This window comes from Xiphophorus maculatus, chromosome 20, assembly GCF_002775205.1.
Source record: "Xiphophorus maculatus strain JP 163 A chromosome 20, X_maculatus-5.0-male, whole genome shotgun sequence".
NCBI lineage: Eukaryota > Metazoa > Chordata > Actinopteri > Cyprinodontiformes > Poeciliidae > Xiphophorus > Xiphophorus maculatus.
The window spans coordinates 18,020,555-18,040,402 of NC_036462.1; the positions used below are offsets into that span (position 1 = coordinate 18,020,555).

At 37.5% G+C, this 19,848-nt stretch overlaps 2 protein-coding genes and 1 non-coding gene across 3 annotated transcripts; all 3 read right to left on the reverse strand.

The window, feature by feature from the left end:
- Positions 1-539: 539 nt before the first annotated feature.
- LOC111605933 lies at positions 540-667 on the reverse strand. Its single transcript, XR_002751911.1, has one exon. It is a non-coding gene; the product is annotated as a U6atac minor spliceosomal RNA (small nuclear RNA).
- Positions 542-4,531, reverse strand: card19 (caspase recruitment domain family member 19). The gene is made up of 6 exons (XM_005807289.2): positions 4,485-4,531; positions 3,942-4,081; positions 3,287-3,443; positions 3,120-3,182; positions 2,581-2,646; positions 542-2,481 (listed from the first exon to the last, which is right to left on the reverse strand). The coding sequence occupies exons 1-6, from the start codon at positions 4,489-4,491 to the stop codon at positions 2,372-2,374; spliced, it is 543 nt and encodes a 180-aa protein (XP_005807346.1). The 5' UTR covers positions 4,492-4,531; the 3' UTR covers positions 542-2,371.
- A 1,368-nt stretch (positions 4,532-5,899) lies between these two features.
- On the reverse strand, positions 5,900-18,001 carry LOC102234714 (protein bicaudal D homolog 2-like). Its single transcript, XM_005807325.3, has 8 exons — positions 17,483-18,001; positions 14,250-14,462; positions 13,151-13,303; positions 11,775-12,239; positions 9,961-10,959; positions 9,708-9,859; positions 8,268-8,499; positions 5,900-7,159 (listed from the first exon to the last, which is right to left on the reverse strand). Exons 1-8 carry the CDS (start codon positions 17,720-17,722, stop codon positions 7,157-7,159), a joined length of 2,457 nt encoding a protein of 818 aa, XP_005807382.2. The 5' UTR covers positions 17,723-18,001; the 3' UTR covers positions 5,900-7,156.
- Positions 18,002-19,848: the final 1,847 nt, after the last annotated feature.

The following is a 19,848-nucleotide window of genomic DNA, read 5'->3' on the forward strand; positions in this document are numbered from 1 at the left end:
AAAATTTAGCATTTTTCTTAAAGAAAATATTTTAAAATATGTCAAAATTGAGGCTACTCGAGCATTAGTTTTTGGAGACCATCTCATTGGCTTTAATTTCTTAAAAAAGAAAAAAAAATGTAAATACATAATATTATGATTGTAATTCATTTCTGCATCCTTAATGTTTTGCAGTGTGACCTATTTCACAAAAAACCCACAACAAGACCATACATAGCCATAGGTTAGGAAAATATTGCCTCAATAGCAGTAATAATAATAAAAAATAATCCACCTCTCAAGCCAGGCTTAAATAATACAGGAAGGGTTTGGAGCTTCATTATAAACACTACTACAGTTTCCCTCGAGAACTATTATCACAGCGGGCCAACAGGAAAAGTTACAAATTTCCGCTCTGTCAGAGGAAACAAAGTCAAGGGAAATCAGAAGAGGGCACTTCCTGTCTACAGTTACACATTTTATACAGGAAACACGGTTCTACCCTTTTGAATGTAGATGTTTAAAATAAGCAGAGAAAATGCTATCCGATAACAAATGAATAAAAAATTTGGTTAGAGATGCCACGAAGTAGGTGGCAATGCCTTAACCGTATATGTGTTGCTGGCCACAAGGGCCAATTCCATCCTTGTCAAGGGGAGTGCTAACCTTCTCTCCTTTCATACAACACGTAAATTTTAAGGTTTCTCGTCACTATATACACACCAACCTTCACCGTTAGTTTCACTTACGGTTCCACTTACAGGGAAATGAAGACTACAAAATTGTATGACTTTACGGAAAAATTCAATCAAAATCAAGATAATTAACAACAAATTTCATATTTTTATTTGTTTCTTTTTACCCTTTTTTCTAAGAACTGTACCCATGATGCACTGCGTTCGAAAGCGAGATATTATTGGCGGAGAGTATCACGTGATAACTATTCACGCTTTTACCACATTATTAGTTTAGTAAATACTTCTAGCAATATCTGGATGTATTTAGATTTTCACGCTTTAATTTGTGTTTGCTTGAATATGAGAAACAATTTTTAAAGACCCTATGAAAATTAATACAAGTTTAGTAATGTAGTTTCCTTCATGTCCACAAGATGGTAATCGCGGTACGGAAACAGGTTTGTGACCATCTGTTTTTACTTGGCTTTATGTCATTCATAAAAGTTTTACGCCAATTTTAGCATTTTTACATATGGTGCCTGGCAAAAGTATCCATGCTGAACTATTCAGTTGAACTATTCCACATCTTTTTCATGCTACGACCACAGACGTCTTTCTTATCCACCTGTGTGTAATTTAATTTCTATGAATACAGCTGTCCTGTGAAGGCTTTAGGGGATTGTTAGAGAACATTAGTGAACAACCACAGTAAACTTGGTTAGAGTTGCCAAGAAGAGTTGGGTGTAAATCAATATTGCGCATATATAGCAAAGCACTATATTATCTGAAAATTTAAAATGTTTGTCGCAATGCAAACCTACAAAGACAAACAGTTTTTGGCCGACATGCAAAATGTCACAACCAACATGGTGGTAGGAGAATCATTATGCAGTGGGGATACTGTTCTTCAGCAAAAACATGTCAGATGGGATAGAGATGATGATAGATGGAACAAAAGTCTGGGAGATTGAGGATGAAAACTTACTAATTGCTGCAAAAGACACTCATCAGAGGTTCATCTTGCAGCAGACACATAAACATACACTTGACAATTTATAGTAAGTCTTACACTTCTATCCCATCTCACACAACTTGAGAAACTTGACAAAGAAGAATTAGAGAAATATTTCAATGTCTATGAGTGCAAAGATGACAAAGATTAGATTTTTATTGGTAGAAAAAAGTTGAAAGTCATTATAAATATAATTATAAACTATATCGTTTTGGTCTGTCATACAGAATTCCAATAAAATATATTATAATTTGTGGTTGTTCCGAAACATAATATTAAAATGTGGTCTCAATGGACTGTAAATTACATACAGAAATACATTGAGTACAGACTAAAACCAATAACCTAACATTTATCAGGTCAAACACCAACAAAAAAACGCAGAGGTTGGTGCTTTTATTTAAGAATTTATCATCCCTTGATAGTTTTTAATTAGCATAAAATTAGGTAAATTTATGTATAAAAATCATTTACATTATTTTATTGCACAGTATTACCCTCAAGTGTATTCGTCCCTACACCACTTAGCAATATATAAAGTGTGACCTAAGTGTCAAATGTGTCTCCCCTTGTCATTCAGATCAGTAGCAAAAATAATAAGTACTTTGCATAGTTCATAATGTGTACAAAATCAGAAAAAAAACAAGGCTTTTTTTTTGTAGTGTCAGAAATTCTGACGCACCAAGTATGGAGATGACCCTTATTACTTCATTATGCCCTCTTCGGTGTACCAAATAAGAACCTCTTGCGCTTTTCTCTTCAAACCGAGGGCGGCCATTCCAAGGGCCCGGCTTCCTCCCGACACTTTAGCGTCTACAAGCAGAAAAAGGAACTTCCTTAACATCAAATCAGTTCATTTAGATATATGTTATAATTGGTCATATTAAACAATTTCACTGAAAACAAAATTACCGCCATAGTAATAGAGAAAAGCTATTCCCACAGCAAAGCCGAAACAGCCTAGGAAAAAGAGAGGACCTGCAAAGTGTACATAGGAATACAGAGGTCAGCATTTGGTCAGGTTCTTTCCATGTTAGATAACATACTATATAAATAATACACTTATTACATTATTAAGAGTTGTTTTACTCTGAAGTTTCTTGATATCTTAAAACAAAGGCAATGTAAAAAAAATTCATTATAAATATGTAAAATATTGATTTATCAGTCTATAAAATAACTTTTCCAGAAACATAAACAACTTCAGACATTAAATTCTTCTTCAGAAAATTTTAAAAATGGCTGAAAGCCATCAGTATGTGGAATCCTAGGTCCTCATAACGTCACAAGGCATAAAGGCAAAAGGCATAGAAATAATTTGGGTGATGAAATATGAGGTTATAAAATGTAGCTGCAGCAAATACTTGTAAAGTGGAATCCTTGTGCTGACGCAAACTGAAAATGCTAACAACCCAAACACAGAAAGAAAACCTGCATAGGTGCCACATTACCTCTGTCGTTTAGAACGTTTCTCTGTGAGTAGATCTGTGGACTTGCGAGTGGATTCAAAGAATCTGGGATTTGGATGGAACAAAATATTAAAATGCCTCAAACATATTTTTGAAACATCTAAATAACTAACTGACATATGACCAAGATAAAATTGTTTTTGACAAACCTCTGAGGCGTAGCCGTGTTGGCAAGCTGTAGTATACCTCCTCCACATGGAGGTGGAGCGCTCTGTAAAACTCCCTGCAGGCTTCATCACCTTTCCCCTGTAGATGTGTCAGGAGTTCACCCAGGCGAACGCTTGTTGGTACGTCCAAATTTCTGAACTGATAAATAAATGTACATACTTTTTCTCAGTCATAATCAAACTGTAGTTTGTGGGCTCTCGTGTCATGCATACAAATATTTTAAATATCTGTAGAAGGTCTTAAAATAATCCCTAATTACCAGTTTTACAGAGGTATATTATTAGACATGGCACAGACACACATTTCTTTACTCCCTTTTCTTTGTAATGGAAAACACAACATGCCATCAAGTGAAGCAGAACATGAAATGCCTGCCTTAATGTAGCTAAAGGCCTTATCATGCCCATACCTACAGTCAGAGCAATATTTTAAAAAAGTTTGAAACAACTTTATTGTCACCAGGCACAGTGAGCAGGATAAAGAAGTCAAATAAACCACAGAAGTGAGGACATGATTGGCATTTTGGAGTCCCCCAGTGCAATACAACCAATTATTTTAAGGATTTTGTGTACATTTTCAGTCATGGAGCAAACAGCCTGATGTGATGAAGACAGTGAATGCATCAGTGGGACTTACTCTCGTGGCCTCCCTGTCGGTGAGGATCTGCGGGTAGATTCTGTTGAGCTGCAGGATGAGTTTGTCCACCAGCTCTGTGTCCAGTCTCTGCTCAGCTCTGAGGAAGGCGGTGTCCTCTAACAGCTGCTCGCGAAAACTGTCTGTCAGTAGCAGAGAAAAATAAAATAATCCTTCAGCTGTCAGATAGTAAACTAGCTTTCAATGGAAAAAAAAGAAGCTAAAAGAGATTACATTTGACCATTTTCGAAAGCGTTTTTGTAGCGCGTAAAAGTTTCGTGGGGTATCTGAAAACCTACCGAATTAAGCCTTTATTAATAAAAAGTTCAGACTCGGGCTCCACTTTTGTCAAATGGGTATTTTGAGAACTTTTCAGAAACCAAAACATTGACATTTCACTGTCTTTGACCAAGCGAGACAACGATGGTACTGGTGCGGTAATGGCCGTCATATGTACGTGACGGACAGGGTATAACATTGCAAACGGGAAGATTCGGGGTAAAATTAACTTTTATTTCGTTTTATTAGTCAAAGAAAGGCACAAACCTCCCATTGTAGAATGAGTCCCCTCTCTGTCCTCTGTTTGGACACACCCTCTGACGTCATCGCGTCGCTAAAGCTGGACCGAACGTCAACGTTCTCCAAAACAGGGAGACCATTTTCAGCACAACAGCCAGAGGGGGAAAACAGTTCTGTACATTTCTATAGGCATTTAGTTTTCAAATTAAGCGGATATTCATTTGTTTTTAGAAAAACCTAATCATAATTCACCCAAAAATTTTAAATACATTTTAATTTAGCAGTACTTGACTTTCCTTCATCTTGGGATGGTTATTCGGTAAATATTTGTACGTACGTTTTGGTTCATTATCTAATTCTATCAGTAGGACTTTTAAAGAAAACCAATTAAAGTGCGAAAAATCATTTGAAATACTCAACTTTTTCAGCAGGTTAGTTCTTAGCACCTGGAGTGTAGTATAATGTAGGTTAGTTTAAATTTATAAGGCCTCTAGAATTGAATGATTTTATGATGGGGGAAAAACAGACATTTGTCAAGTGGAAGAAAACAAATGCATGTTTTTTATTGCAGTGCACATTTTTTACATCCTGTTTGTGGAACCACATCTTTTGGACAAGAGCTGTATCAGCTTTACTCATCTAGAGTCTGAAAGGTGTTCACATTATTTCATTCAGAAAGGCTCAAGTATTATACAATTGGATCAAAAGTACAGTATGTGAACAGTACTTTTCAAAGTTTTCCCATTAAATCTAAACTGGATTTAGGCCATTAGAACATAGCTTGATCCAAAACATCCTTTGTCAGGGTTTTTTTCCCCTTGAATTGCCCTTAATTTGGCTCTGTAGTTTCTCTGCCAAAAAAGTGATCCCACAGCCTAATACTGCCACTGCCATTTCTCACCTTTGGCATAGAATGACTTGAGAAGGATTTCATACCCTTTTAACTTCACATTTTGTCACACTACAAACAACTGTGAATGCATTTAACATGGATTGAAAGCAATATACCAACACAAAGCAGTACAAAATCACAAAGTGAAGAGAAAATGATACAGAATTTTCAATTTCTTTCAACAACTAAATACACGGTAGCTTTCATGGAAAACATAACTTTGAAGAAATTACACCCAGGGATAGCATAAGAAGGGACTAAATGCAAATTTACATAACACACTTCAAATTTCTTTGTGGGGAAAATAAAATATTTTTTATTTCCCTCTACAGTTATGTGCGTTTTTTTGTTGGTTTATAATATAAAGCACTAATAAAACAAACACTTTTGGTTGTAACAAAAGGAAAATAGATGATTAAACTTCAAAGGACATGAATACTTTGGCTTGGCTGCTTGTCCGCAATGTACGAATAAACTTTAAAAGTGGCAGAAAATATTCAGTACTAAAAACTGGGAAGGCAGTAACTAAAATAAACACAAAACTCCTCAGAGCTGTGAAAGTCAGGTTTATTTCTTCACCAGCTATAACTGGAGGTAGTAACAGAAGCCAACAAACAAACTTTGCTAGTACGTTTTTGTTTTAAACAAGAGCTCATTCATCATTACTTTGTAACCAGGCAGCTATATCTGAACTCCCTCATTTACCAAAAGAACAATGAATCCTGTTATCTGAACAGACACAAATAAATACAATTGCAGTCATAATAAAACATGTAAAAATTAATACTTTTAAAAAGCACAAACACTTTATTTTTTTATTCAGCCAGGATTGGAAATTGCACTTGTACAAACAAAACACACAATGGCACTGCACTTGATACTGTATGACCAAAATGCAAATACAAAAAGATGTATTAAAAAAGTACTAAAAAAAACTCTTCATGAATAAAATCTGAATGAATACTAGTATGTTTTATTAACTTATAAATCTTTAAATAAATTTGCATGAAAATATTGTTCCTCAGTCATTATGAGTTTACTCATGGACTGGCAAAAATTGGCACCGCTGAAGTTTTGCCACAATTTTGCCAAGCTGATTACAAAACCAAATGTACTCTCCACTCCATCACCCTACATTAGGGTTATAGCAATATGTAACATTATTTCCTGAAAACATATACCTGGTCAGCACATTGGTTGCTCCGTTACTGGCTTTGATTTAAAACAAACCAGATCAAGGCGAAAGAAAGCAGAGCTTGTGAAACTCCTTCGTCTCTGTCATTCGAATTTTACCCAATAGGACAAATAGTTTTGTTTTCAAAAACTAACAATCTCCTACTGTACTGCTAAAAATAAATTAGGTTACAATATATTCAGAGAGCTCAATGTTTGACCAGGGAGCAGGTGGGAAAGCATACATCTCAGTTAAAAATACTGACTAATTCAAGCATAATTTAAAGAAGGAATCTGTTAGGAGGAATAAGTACGGTAATAAAAAGTGCTCAGTTGTGGTAACAGACAAAAGTAATCAGCGAGGAATCCATATCTGTCCTTCCTCTGGTTCAGCAGTCAGTGGTGCATTTACTTGGAAGACTGATGAAATCCAAAGGGACGCTGGCGCATCGAGTCACTTTCCTCCCTCACACTGTGATAAAAACTACATTAAGTGTTATGGCACTCTTCTATAATGTTCTTGGCAAATACTGGTGGTTGAGTTTCCGTCTTTCCACAGATATAACCTGGAGTGTGTCAACAGTCACACTGACGGACTTTTTTTTTTTTTTTAAGGTCACTTTTCTTGACGGGTTTACTGCAATGGAAAAGAGAAAATGATCAGCGTTTCAGCTTCTGCTGACATGAAGTTTAAGAATAAAATGGACGCTCTAGATATCTGATGCAAACAAATAGGAACGTGAGGAAATAACTGATTTCATTACAAAACAAGAATTACAAGAAGATTTAGGAAATGCATCACTGCATTTTGTAGAACTAATGATTTCTGTGGAATTACAAGGTTTTCATTTAATACTGGGGATTTAGATTTACCCAAACATATAGACAACAGTTTAGTTTAGCCTGACTTAGACTGAACATTTAAACTGAAATGGATCAGAACCTGAGCTAAAATAACTCGGCTGTTCACAGTGTTACTGAGCTGAATGTATTACTGGAAAGTTGCTCTACTTTAACCTTTTTCTTTTTAGAGCACAAATTTGTTACAGAACATGCTGGGCAAAAATAATGTCAATATTTTAGAAATGTATGGTCATGGTATACTTACTGTGAAAGAAAAAACACAGTAATGCTAACCATACTAATCATTTCAGCTGTTGATATGACATCCTAAACACAGTTTGCAATGTAAACTATCTGTAATTCAAAAGCACCTGACATTGCTAGGTATATTATAGTACATATTTCAATGATTTTTAGTTTTGTGTTTTACTCTCACTTGATCTCACTGTGCATCTGGCTCTTATTTTCAGCTTTAATTTTGTTTTTAACCCTCTTTAAATACATGAGGTCAACAATGGTTTGACCATCCTTTCCAGTTACATACTACATTTCTAGCAGATTATATTTTAGAGATCATCTGAAATTGACTAAATGTTAGTCAGAAAATTAACAATGTGCTTATTTAAAAGTTGTTTCAAGTATTCTAAACTATATAAATGTACATTTAAAAACAATTGTTGTTTCTTCACCCTGTAAGTAGATGCTGTATAGAACTCCTAATAAAAAGACAAATATTCTAACCCAACAGATGATTTATAATTGCAGAAAAAGATCAGGAACCTGATGTTAGAAGTTTTAGCTACAACAAAGATGGCCAAGCAAAATAAATAACAACTTAAGCTCTAGAAATATAAAAAAACATCTCATTTGCTGTGAGTCCTGCAGTTTACCATCTGACTTACATGGTGGCTGGAGGAAGCTCCCTTGCCCTTTGCTTTACCCTTTCCTCCCGCCGCTGTAGCACTGTTGCGGCGTGCCTGCTCGTGGTCGAACTCCAAATCCTCGAGGCGCTGAGTTAAAGCCAGTTTCTGCTGAATAGCCATCCGTAACAGTGAGTTCAGCGTCTTCTTCTCGTCCTCGGCTGCAGCCAGCTGCCTCTGCATGTCATCCAGCTGGGTCACATACTCATCACATCTGAGAGAGAAGAAGAGGTTTAGAACAACATAGGAGAGGGGAAAAAAGGAAGATGGCATGGATACACATTTCTGCCACTAGGAGGAGCAATGTGGCTGAAGTTGTAATTTTATTCCCAAGACAACTTTTCCAGATGGAAGGATGGATTTCCTGCAAGCTGAGTCAGTATTACATCAGACTGCTCCCACAATGCTTTGTGTCTTTATAGCTAGAAAGACAAAATAATTATAAAGGAAAAGCGCAGAGATTCAGATTTTCTTAAGTCGTTTGAAAAAAGCAACGTCAGGAAATACAGAGGTACTAAATAAGAACTACTACAGGTCATCTGCACCTGCTTTTAAAATTAAAATGCTGATGATATACATGCTGTTGGCAAGTCTCATAATTTTGTTTGGGTTGAATAGAGAAAGTTACTGTGCCACTTAACAAATTAGAATATCTAAAAGTTTATTCATTTATAAAAAGAGAACTGTAGACAAAAATTTTTTGATCATTCTGGTGCCTCTTACAGTCCAAATAAAAGGCAACATTTACTTTAATCTAAAAAAGCAAGTCTTTCTTTTTCTCTTCAGCGCAAGTCAGACTTAACATTGTTTTCGGTTCAGGAGTGGATTAAAACAACGAATGCCACAGTTGTAGCTCATGTCCTGCTTTGATTCACAATCATCTCAAAGGTATTGTTATTGCTGTTCCTTGTGCACCTTTTGCCACCCCAGTTTTTTCTTCCACTCAATTTCACATTAATGTAGATGTATAGAGCTCTCAGGACACCACGTTTTTTTTAGCCAAATCTTTTTGTGGCCAACTTTCCTTCCTAGCAAGTCAGAAGTCTATCCGAAAACTGTGTAGGCCAGAATATACCTCTCATTTTTCATTCTAATTTGATGAGAAAGTGAATTTGGGGTTTTCATGCACGCAAAACCTACAATTATTAACCTTAGCAGACCTACAGAAAATTGTTGCCAAATACTACTGAGTGTAATAAACCAATGTCACAGTTTTACTTTTGCAATGAATTAGTGACTTATTAGCTAATTTACCTTTCAGTGATATTACTATCTGTCTGAGGTACGCTATGGTCAAAAGTAAAAGTTTGTCCAATTTGTTTTAGTATGTTTATTCTTTCTTCTGCTAAGAAGTTGTAAGGATCTTATACGATTGTCTTCGGTTTGCTCAGAATAAAAGCCAGAACAGAAGTCGCATTTTACCTTGTAGCAAACATGGCCCGAAGAGAGGAGAAAGTAGCTGCGTCCTCCTTTAGAGCCTTGAGTTCATTCCGGAGCTTCATCATCGTCTCGGTAACCATGGCCTTCTCACTGTCGTATTTGCTCTTGAGGTTGGCCAGGGCAACTTCTGCCGTCTAAATGGATGTTTTACATTAGTATTAATTTCTTGCGATTCTGAAAACTGTAACAGACAATACATATGAGACAAATAGCAAATGTAAAATCCTCCTCTGACCTGCTTGTTGGCCTTGAGCACAGCTCTGAGAGTGGCAATTTGTTCCCTTTTGGTGCTGAGAAGCGACTTGAGTTTGAGAATCTCCTCCATGCAGGCCTCTTTGTCTTTGTCTGCCACGGCGCTCAGCTCCAGGTTAGCGAGCCTCTGACGGGACAGCTCTGTGGTCCGGTCCACCGCCTGCTGCAGGTGGCGGATCTGATCCCTGATGATGGCTACCAGGTTGTAGATGTTCATGGGTTCGGGGCGATGCTCTGGAGCTGCAGCAGTCACCACAATGCTGCAGGACTCTGACTTTCCATTGTCGTTCTCACCCATCAACCCACTGGTGAGAAGAACAGTCTGCTGCTCCTTCCCTTCCTGCCCTCGTCTCATCAAGGCTTTGCCATCTTTGTAGTAATCAAGCATGACCCGATTGGGAGTCTCATTGTTGCACATACACACGTGGTTGTAGAGATTGGCCAGCTCTTCGCTGAAAGCTATGAGCTCATCCTGGGCGACGTTGAGGCTTCCCAGGGATTCTCCTGCAGCTGCCGTGGCCAAACGGAGCTCCTTCTCCAGGCGGGACACCTCCACTTTATCCGCTTGGTTAATCTTCTCCAAAGAGAACAACTTTGACCTGAGGTCTTGGACGTCACTCTCCAACCGCGCTCGCTCGTCTTCGTACTTGGCTCGACACTCCTCGTACTGAGCCCTCAGCGTCTTCAGCTCCTGCCTCAGTTCTCCGGCTTCAGAAACGGCCACAGTGTACTTGCACTGCAGGATCTCCGGCCCGTTGATGTCCAGCTCGTAATAATCTCCGTCGTCATGGCTGTCCCTGTCTTTCTCTGTGTCGAGGGCAGACTGGCGCTCCTTGCTGGCCTGGAGTTTCCGCATGGCACTTAGATTTTCAGTCAGCCTGTTGACGGTCTCCTTCTGCTCAGACACCGTGCCGTAGGCCTGCTCCAGCTGCTTCTGGTTCTCCTGCAACGAGTTCATCAGGGCCATCTTCTCCCGCTCAACCTGACGCACAAACAAAATAAACCTCTTAAATGACGTCGGTCACTTTTTGTCTTAATAAATATCTAATCAATCCTATATGAAAAAGTTTGTTACTAACCACTGGTTAGAATCCGCTCAGTCTCATAATAAAAACTGAATTCAGTCAAGATCTTTTTCAATAATATATAACTTATGCTAGGGACAATGCCTGTCCTCTGGTTAATAAATAGAAACAAGCGAAGTCGGAGATATTACACTTAATGTTATCTGAATCTGCAATTCAAACATGCATCTGAATTTCTTTACTTATTCAGATGTGCTGTCCTGTGTAATACATTACTGTACAAATCCCATTTGTTTTACTGTTTAAAATTCCACATTAAATTAATTGCTTGTACTGTGACTTAGTTTCTCAATACATTATCAAACTGTTCTGTTGCCCATCATTAAGGCAAAACTACAACCACAGATCAGATCAAATATAATTTGATAAGTTTAGAAGTGACAGTTCTGGAGTGTTGAAAGAATGAGACACTGAAACTCTATATAATTAGATTTCATCTTCATAACGTCTTAAAATTAATGGTAAAGTAAAGTCCTGGCTTTATTCACACTATCAAACCACCACTTTGTTAGGAGTAATAAACAGTTTAGCTGAAAATATTTAATAGGAATCCATGTTTAGCCTGTGGCCAATCAGAATCAAGCATTTGATAAAGAACTAGTCTAAACAACATTAATTTTTGATTAATAAAGCCAAAAAACATGGGCTTAGATAACATACTCCTTTCAGAGAAAATAAAACAATACTCAAATTGCATCTCAGCATCTAATACCTGAGCAAGCTGCTGCTTCAGCTTCTGTATCTCAGAGATGTTGAGCTCACTCAGCAGATCATCCACCAAGCTAGGAGCTGGCTTGAAGGCCTCTCCTCTCTTGTTGACCAGCGTTCTGTTGTCCTCGTCGCTGTCGCCCATCTTCACCAGGCCGTTCTCGAAGCCTCTGATCAGATCGTCGTTGTCAGGTTCGTGGATGGTGGAGGGATCCTCGTGGAGTTTGGGGTTATCGATGGAGATATTAAAAGAGCTGCTGTACACGGACCCCCCAATGGTCATGTAGTGGGAGAGCTCTTTGCGTAGCGTGGCCTTCTGCTCACGCTCCGTTTTAATCGTTTCTAAAGCTTCTGTGAGCTGTCGCTCTGCGATTTCTCTCAGACGCATAGCATCCTCCAGCTGACCTTGGACACACTGGGAGTCCTCCTCCAGCCGACGGATCTCATGCTTAAGACCTTCGAACTCCACCTGTACACATTGTCAAATTATCCATAAAGCAATAATTTCACTTTGCTGAGTGGGGTTTACTATAATTGTGCTGATAGTCAAAAAGAACTTCAAAAACAGCAGCAGCATTAAAGATTTTTAGATGAATACATGTAGAGGAGAAAAAACACAGCAAGTAAGTAATGTCTCTAAACTTTGTTTTATATGTCAAATTATTTGTGTGTCAACCTTTTTCATAGTGAGAACAGAGACATTATATGTTAATTTCTCCACACCTATCTATGAGGGAAATAAATTCAAAGCAAAAAGTGATTGTGAACAAAATTAGCATCAGAAGAGTTTGCACCCTGCAATCTACACTTTCAAATATCCCTGCTCCAACATGTCACATGGATAGAGAAAACAGACAAATCATCTTTGAAGATTCCCATCAGTTTTATTCTGTAAAATCCCACCAGGTCGTCCGTTTATGCTCTCCTCTCTTCAGCTCACTCCATAGGTTTTCAAAAGGATTTTTGTTTAGGGACCGAGATGGCATGGTAGAAATGTGGGTTTGTTGTCAGGGACGGTACTTAGAGATACCAAGAAATGTGCAATATGTGGTTCAGCTAAAAGTGTTTTCTCTTAATGCAGAATTTGTTTCCTTCACTGAACAAATTCACTCAAGTTAAAAGGTCCCTAAATTTAACCTCTTTGACCAGGTCATGAACAAATTTGTCTAACTCTGCACATATTTTCTTATATCATAAATTTTACCCCCTAACATTTGATGAAACCAGTTTATTTAACAATATAAGACTATAAGCATCTGCTTTATTTCTGTAGTAGCCGATGTGTGTGGGTCTGTCTTAATCGTAACACAGCAAAAGAATCAGATTCACGTACAAGAACTTCATGACTATCGTCCATTTTTGGGACTTTGCTGGTCTCACCTGGTTCTGCCGCAGCACAGATACTTGTTTCTGCAGGGAGATGTTCTCCTCCTCCAGCTCAGTGTAGTCCTGGAGAAGTCGAGCTTCTCGAACTTTATACTCTCTGATGTCGTCTCGAAGCTGAGCCCGCTGCAGCTCTGCCACATCTGAATTCTGGACAGGAAAGGTGACAGAACAGGAATAACTTTATTTTTCTGCAGCTGAACACTGGATGTACTTTAGTTATTGCAGGAATTATAAACTCATTCCAGGTCAAATTAGGATCAGCGTGTAACACAGAGCACAGGTCAAGATTTAGAGAGGAAATGACAGCAGGAGGACACTGTCCACTTAATAGCTCGGGCTACAAAGAGACTTTTGAGGATATTCTCTGTTTTACTAACTATGGACCATTACATCATCTTTCCTGCCGGACAAATTCAGAACTGACCCCTTTCTTGTTGCAAACACTACTATCTTGCTAGGGGGAAATTACTACCTTAAAATACAAATAAATTAATCTTGAAAACTTTGATCCTATTTTGTGAACTCAAAATGCATGCATTTTCTGTCAAACTACTTTTATTTTGATTGCCAGAATATTTTCCAGTAATTATTCCTTAGGGAAGGAATAACTTTTCATTCACAATGTACCTGTTTCTCACAGGAACCAGGAGCTGAAAAAAGGTTCTGGGAAAGAGATTTTCTTCATTGGTGAAGCAGTACTTTTCAGATTGCCAGGGAACCTTTTGGGGGCCTTAAAATAGGACGAACTGTAGCAAACCCAAATAGACAGAACTGAGAAGTTATTTAATGACTAATCTAAAACACAACACATGCTAATTGAAATCTTTTAATGTATTGAGTTGCTCTTTGTTCTCTTACTGAGATGGACAATAAGATGCAGCAGCTGATTGTGATTCCACCTTTACAGGGAATTAAATCAACACAGTTAAAATCAAACTTAAGCCTGTCTCTTTGCTTTCTTAGAGAGTCTTAAATTGCTGCTTTTACTTCAGTGCGTTTAGAAAATGTTCATATGGACAAAAAGGAGATTTAATAAAAACCCATGCTTGAAACACTCCATTTTAAACTGCACTAAAAAAAGGCAGAGGTTTACCTCTCTCATTTCGAGAGCAATGGAAGACAGGCGATCATTTTCTGCTTGAGCACTTGAGAGAGACGCTTTGGCCTGTCGGAGATCATTCTGCAATTCCAGGACCTTCTGCTGGTACAGAGCTTCTTTACTGGCAGACTCCATTATCAGCGACTCCTCCCTGCTTTCCCCATCTGCTGCCACCTTCCTGTGGGTAGAATGAGCCTGTCCAAATGCCTAAAGACAGACCAACACAGGAAACATGAAAACAAGCCAATTTCATCAAGGATTAAGAAAAAAAAAAAAGCTGTTTTAAGTTGCAGATTTAGTTGTACATTAAAAAAAAATTATTAGTGAAAAATTAAAGTAGTTAAATTCATTGTAAAGCAAAACTACCTTTTCAGTTTTATTGTCTTAAAATTTGAAATCAAACAACATTTATAAAATCTAACATTTCTTTCGATACTTTCTGCTTCTTTATTTTTAACGGTACAATTTCCTAAATTATTTTGAAGGACAAACAAAAAAAAAAAACTGCATGATTTAACTGGACAAATACATTTCTAAAAATGTACTTTATTTAAAAGAATATAATGAGCTGGTAAATATGTGTTTGAGTTAAATGAAGCCGTTGAAAATGTTTTATTTTTCGAAAATGGCATAAAATCATGATGTACATGTACTCTTCACAAATTGTTTTCTGTTCTTTAAGTAACGTTTCACCCAATTTAGTGCAGTCGCCTTGTCCCCATATTGTTCCAACTTACTGATTAAAATGCTGTGATTTATAATCAAATACTTTTCTGAGATCAATGAACACACAGGTCCACAAATTTATTTTTATCTATAGAGTTAGTAATGTCCTTCAATTAGTGCATGTGATACTGGTCGTTTACTTCAGAAGCCATATTGATGATTCACAAGTAGTTGATGTTTATCAATAAAATTGTCTAGTCTGCTGTTGAGTAGCTTTCCCAGGATTTTGAAATATTATGAAAGGCAGAAAAGTTGATCAGATCCACAAAGCTGCGGCTCTGCCACATGTTGCGATTTGAGGAACAAGCAGCAGTCTGCTGTCATGATTGGTGCTGCTGAGGAGATGACTCCAGATCATCAGTCAGAGTCATAAGACACGATGCCAGTGACGACAACAGTAAGCCGCTTAATTATTAGAGCGTGATGAGAAATGGAATAACCTAATGTGGAGATACCCAACAAGAGTTTCTGAAGTCGTCACTCATAGAGACTCAGAAGAGAAAAAACTAAGTTCCTCATTTTGACTTGATATTTAGCCTACTTAGTATGAATGTATCAAACATATTTGGTATCAATAATAATTGCTCTGACCACTGTGACTAAGATCTAGAAACCATTTAAGCTTCTCACTGCAAGTAAAACGCCACACAATGAGCAATTCCCAACGTGGAGAAGCTGAGTACGTTGGATGAGCTGGAGGACAGTAAAACAGAGCCATTACACTGAATAATTCAGAGTGAGCAACATTCAGAAACTAGCAAGTACAACAGCTATAAAAAGCCAAAGTGGAAGTCCTTCAGGGAGCAGTTCCTCTACTGATAACATGGCTAGAAGCTCCAAGAACACTCAGAGGGGAAAACCGAACTTCTTTTTTTAAAACATGGTGTGATTTTTTCCCCACAAGTTGAGATCTTAGATGCCATATAAACAAAGACATAAGAGGTGTTCATGTCTTCTTGCTTTGGGTTCATAACATAACACAAATGACTAATCTATCCAGATAATGGAAACAAAGTAAAATTTATTATTTCCATTTCAGGAACAAAAGTTTTATTTAGATTGCTTCTGGCCAACATTTGCTGTCTTGGTACTGAGACAAATTATATTTTAATGACTTTACCACCTTTATACCTTCTAAAGCCTATGTTGATTTAAACAAGTGTCACCAATTATATCACTGCCATAGAGAGGCTCCATGTACATTACTCAAATAATTAGCAAACACTAATTGTTGTCGAGGTAATTCATTGGTATATGCATATTATGTGCAGTGATATTTAGATAATAATGAAAATATTGTGCAGCCTTACCTATCACACCACTTTCCTGTAGGCTATCAATTCAAGGCATGCACTGTTTGTATATAATTTAATTCATAAACATAACTTATATTTTAAGAACATTTAAACCTGTAAAATAATAATAATTATTATTATTATTATTGTCATTTCAACAATAATAAGCTGTATATGCCATAGGAAATATAAATAATTATTTATGCTACAAAAAATACTGTTGAATTTCTTAAGAAACAAAATGTAGCATTTATATATCATTGTCAGAATTTAACATTCAAGCTTAAATTGAATTTGTATGCAAGTTGAAATTGTCTTTGCTTCTAATAAGTGCTTCTATTTTTAAGCTATCAAAACTTTTAAAACTCAATAATCTGAGTTTTATTCTAATTTCATTGTCAAGGCAGAGCATTTACTAAAGATTAGTTTAGTGAATGTAATCCAGAATTATTTTTATTGCTTTTGAGTCACAGGTTCAGTGTAAATTGAGGGATATATTTTGCACAGAATTTCAGCTTTCAAACACTTCCAGTTGTCCTATATTATATTTTTTTTCTAGTTAAAGAAAATTTTGCTATCATGATATTTACTTTAGTATCTGCAGCTGCTGTTTACTGTTATTGTAGTTTAACCTTGAAGTGAGTTGTGCATGCAGGAAAAACATTGAGGTTTGCTGTAGTTATGAGCTGGAAATGTCCATCTAAACAACCCTTTGAGACAAGAAAGGGGAAGTGGATAAAACCTGATTAGGAGATATTATCTCACCAAAGATTTACTTCTGAGTGCTCAAAAGGAAATGTCTGCAGCATGTTTGTGTTTTCAACCACCATCAGACTTTTCTTCAGAACTCACCCAACAACAGAACAACAAACTTTACAAATACAATTGTCTCACTTAAGTTACTGAGGTTTATTTGACTAGAGGGCTTTAGTTTTCACATACCCAGGGCAAGTGTGGGCAAGTGACCAAGATGTTGCTTCTTTGCCTAGTTTTCTAGCATAAGAAAAACACTGTTTATTGTACACTTAGTGGATCCTAACCCAGCTGACCTGCTAATAACCATATTTAACACATGCGCAGGACATTTAAACCACTATGTGCGATATTAACCAGGTTAACGTGCCTCCCGGTCACAGCCAGGGTTACCAGTGACAGCCTGTCAGCATTTTAAACATATCCGTCTGCGTGGCTTAGACCTCAGCTTACCTCCTTCAGCTGATCTAACTCCTGCCGGACCGTCTCGTATTCCGTCTCCATCTCATCGAATCGCTGCTTGAGCTGCTGCTTCTCCTCCAGGACGGCCAGCCCGTACTCCGCCGCCTGGATCTTTTCGTGAGTCGTCTCTCGCAGCTCGCGGGTCAGACGGTCCACCTCGACTCGGAGCCACTGCGGCCCAGCTTCGGTCACCAGCACCGCCTCGGGATAGTCCTGCTCCTCCATAGACATCTTGGCGAATCGCCGATTCAGACCGTGACGGAACCCAGCCCTGACTTGGGCTTTAGCGGGGGGAAGAAAAAAAAACCACAAAAAAACGCCGCAAATCACAGTCTTCTTTGTTTGAACCGCATTGTCGCGGTTTGAATGGCGTCTTGCTCCTTCTGCTTTTTCCCCCCAGTCACAGACGTCGAAATGCGTTTAAATTAAATAGTTTTGTCATCCTCGATGACTTTCCTCAGTCTCTTCATGAGGCAGCCAGAGGAAACTTCAGTTGAGATCATCGATTGGAAAAAGCTCTCCACACAGCTTTCAAATCTACGTGACTGTAGAGGGAATTGTAGTTTTGAAGGAAATGCTAATGTCACGTTGACTGTCTGGTACAGCTGGGACGTTGACTTCAACTACCAGAGTGCATAGCGTGACTTCCAGAGGATACGTACTGACAACATAAGTTAATTCAAGGCTGCCATCTAGAGGTTTTACCATGAAACTACATTTATGTCCACGAAACGGGTAATGCGTTGATTTTTATCTACAGTTTAATGGTCGAAAACAAAATATCTACTTTCAACTCAGAGCTGCCTTACTATTTCCTCTGAACGTAATCATAATTAAGTTTTAACCCTCTATGGCATGACTTTTTATTTTTGTGGGGAAGAAATATTTTCCTGCATTCTTTGGGAGCTTGGTGGTCCCTAATTACATGTCAATCATAAAATCGGACTCTGACACCTCCTGGAACCAGATTTGGGTTTGTTGCCTCAGGGTAACATTGGTCTAGAACACCAAGATTGTCTACACTGATTATGAGAAATGAAATACAAATCAAACAAAAACTATATTCATAAAAGAACTATTTTTTGGACAAAAATATGTCAAAAATCATGCCCCCCAAAAAATAAAATAAAGGAGCAATGTGAGGTACAGCTATGTGGTTTGTTGCCTGAGGGCAACGCCATGCCATAGAGGGTTAAGAGACATTTTAATGGGAGGTTTAAAGGTAGAAACAGTACAGTGTGCCTTTGAATGTTGCAGAGCGCCCCCATAAGGTGAGAAATGCAAAGAAAACTTTGACCTTTCAAGACTGCCATCAGGCTTATAAATCTGCAGTTAGACTTAAAAAAAAGTAAAGGAGCTACAGCAGAGCGCGAAGCCCTGTGTGCATTGCTTAATAATAGCAATAGTTATAAGTGGACTAAGTTGACTGGTTGTGGCTTAGACCTAACAGTCTCTTACACTAAGCAAATATATATATATATTATTTATTTTTTCAACAGAATGTATTCAGTTGTACTAAAACATGAACAAAAAAACGTATTCTCTACTATTTGATTTCCCTCGAAAGTCTTAGGTCACAGTTTTAATAAAAAAAATTAAAACTGTGAAGTAAATGTGAATGCAAAACAACCAGGAGAGGGACGTTCCTTTTGTGCCAACTCATATCTGAGTGGTTGAACCGGCTTCAGGAAGTTGTCAAATAAATGTTGATTGTCTTGCTCTTGTTATACCTGCTTGGAGAGCTCTCCCAGCTACAGCTGAGTTTACATGGTATGTACACCTGTTCTCAAAGGTATTTGCTGTGATCTTTAACCTTGTTAATGCTAAGCTACTTTCAGTGTCTTTATCTACATTTTAGTATTATATTGCTTTATACTCGGCTCCCTCAGTATTTTTTTTTCTTATTAGTAAATTGTGTTTTTGCTTAATCTTTTCAGGAAAATGAAGGAAATCCTATTAACAACTTTTACAAACACTGTACGTATACTTTAGTAATTTGTAATAACAATAACTATGTAGTGGTGGCATACAGTTTCCTGAGTCAAATTGTGTTTTTATTTGAAATATATTTTGACTCTGACTAATTATTCTTACTATTTTCAGACAAATATTACCATTTTTATTCGGTCTGCTTTGGTCTGGGATCTGCCATGGCACTCTATAGGCCATTTCATTGTAAGTATGTTCTGTATCCACGTTCTTAAAAAGTAATTACTTATGTTCTATTATCCAGCTACTTCTGTAAATTTTGCACTTCAGTTTTTCTTTCTCTTTCATTTCCAGCAGTTTTGGTGCCTTCAGTTCTAGGTCTGTTTTTCACCATAGCATTTGAGATTTTAGGTATAACTTTGGGTAAG

Coding starts and splice junctions, on each gene's coding strand:
- card19 (XM_005807289.2), bottom strand. Junction 3,444..3,941: donor CCGACAGGGAGGCCACGAGA/GTAAGTCCCACT, acceptor TTTATTTATCAG/TTCAGAAATTTGGACGTACC. Junction 2,647..3,119: donor AAACGTTCTAAACGACAGAG/GTAATGTGGCAC, acceptor TACACTTTGCAG/GTCCTCTCTTTTTCCTAGGC.
- LOC102234714 (XM_005807325.3), bottom strand. CDS start 17,722: ATGTCTATGGAGGAGCAGGACTATCCCGAGGCGGTGCTGGTGACCGAA. Junction 12,240..13,150: donor CTGTGCTGCGGCAGAACCAG/GTGAGACCAGCA, acceptor CAATGTGTACAG/GTGGAGTTCGAAGGTCTTAA. Junction 9,860..9,960: donor TGCTCAAGGCCAACAAGCAG/GTCAGAGGAGGA, acceptor ACATCCATTTAG/ACGGCAGAAGTTGCCCTGGC.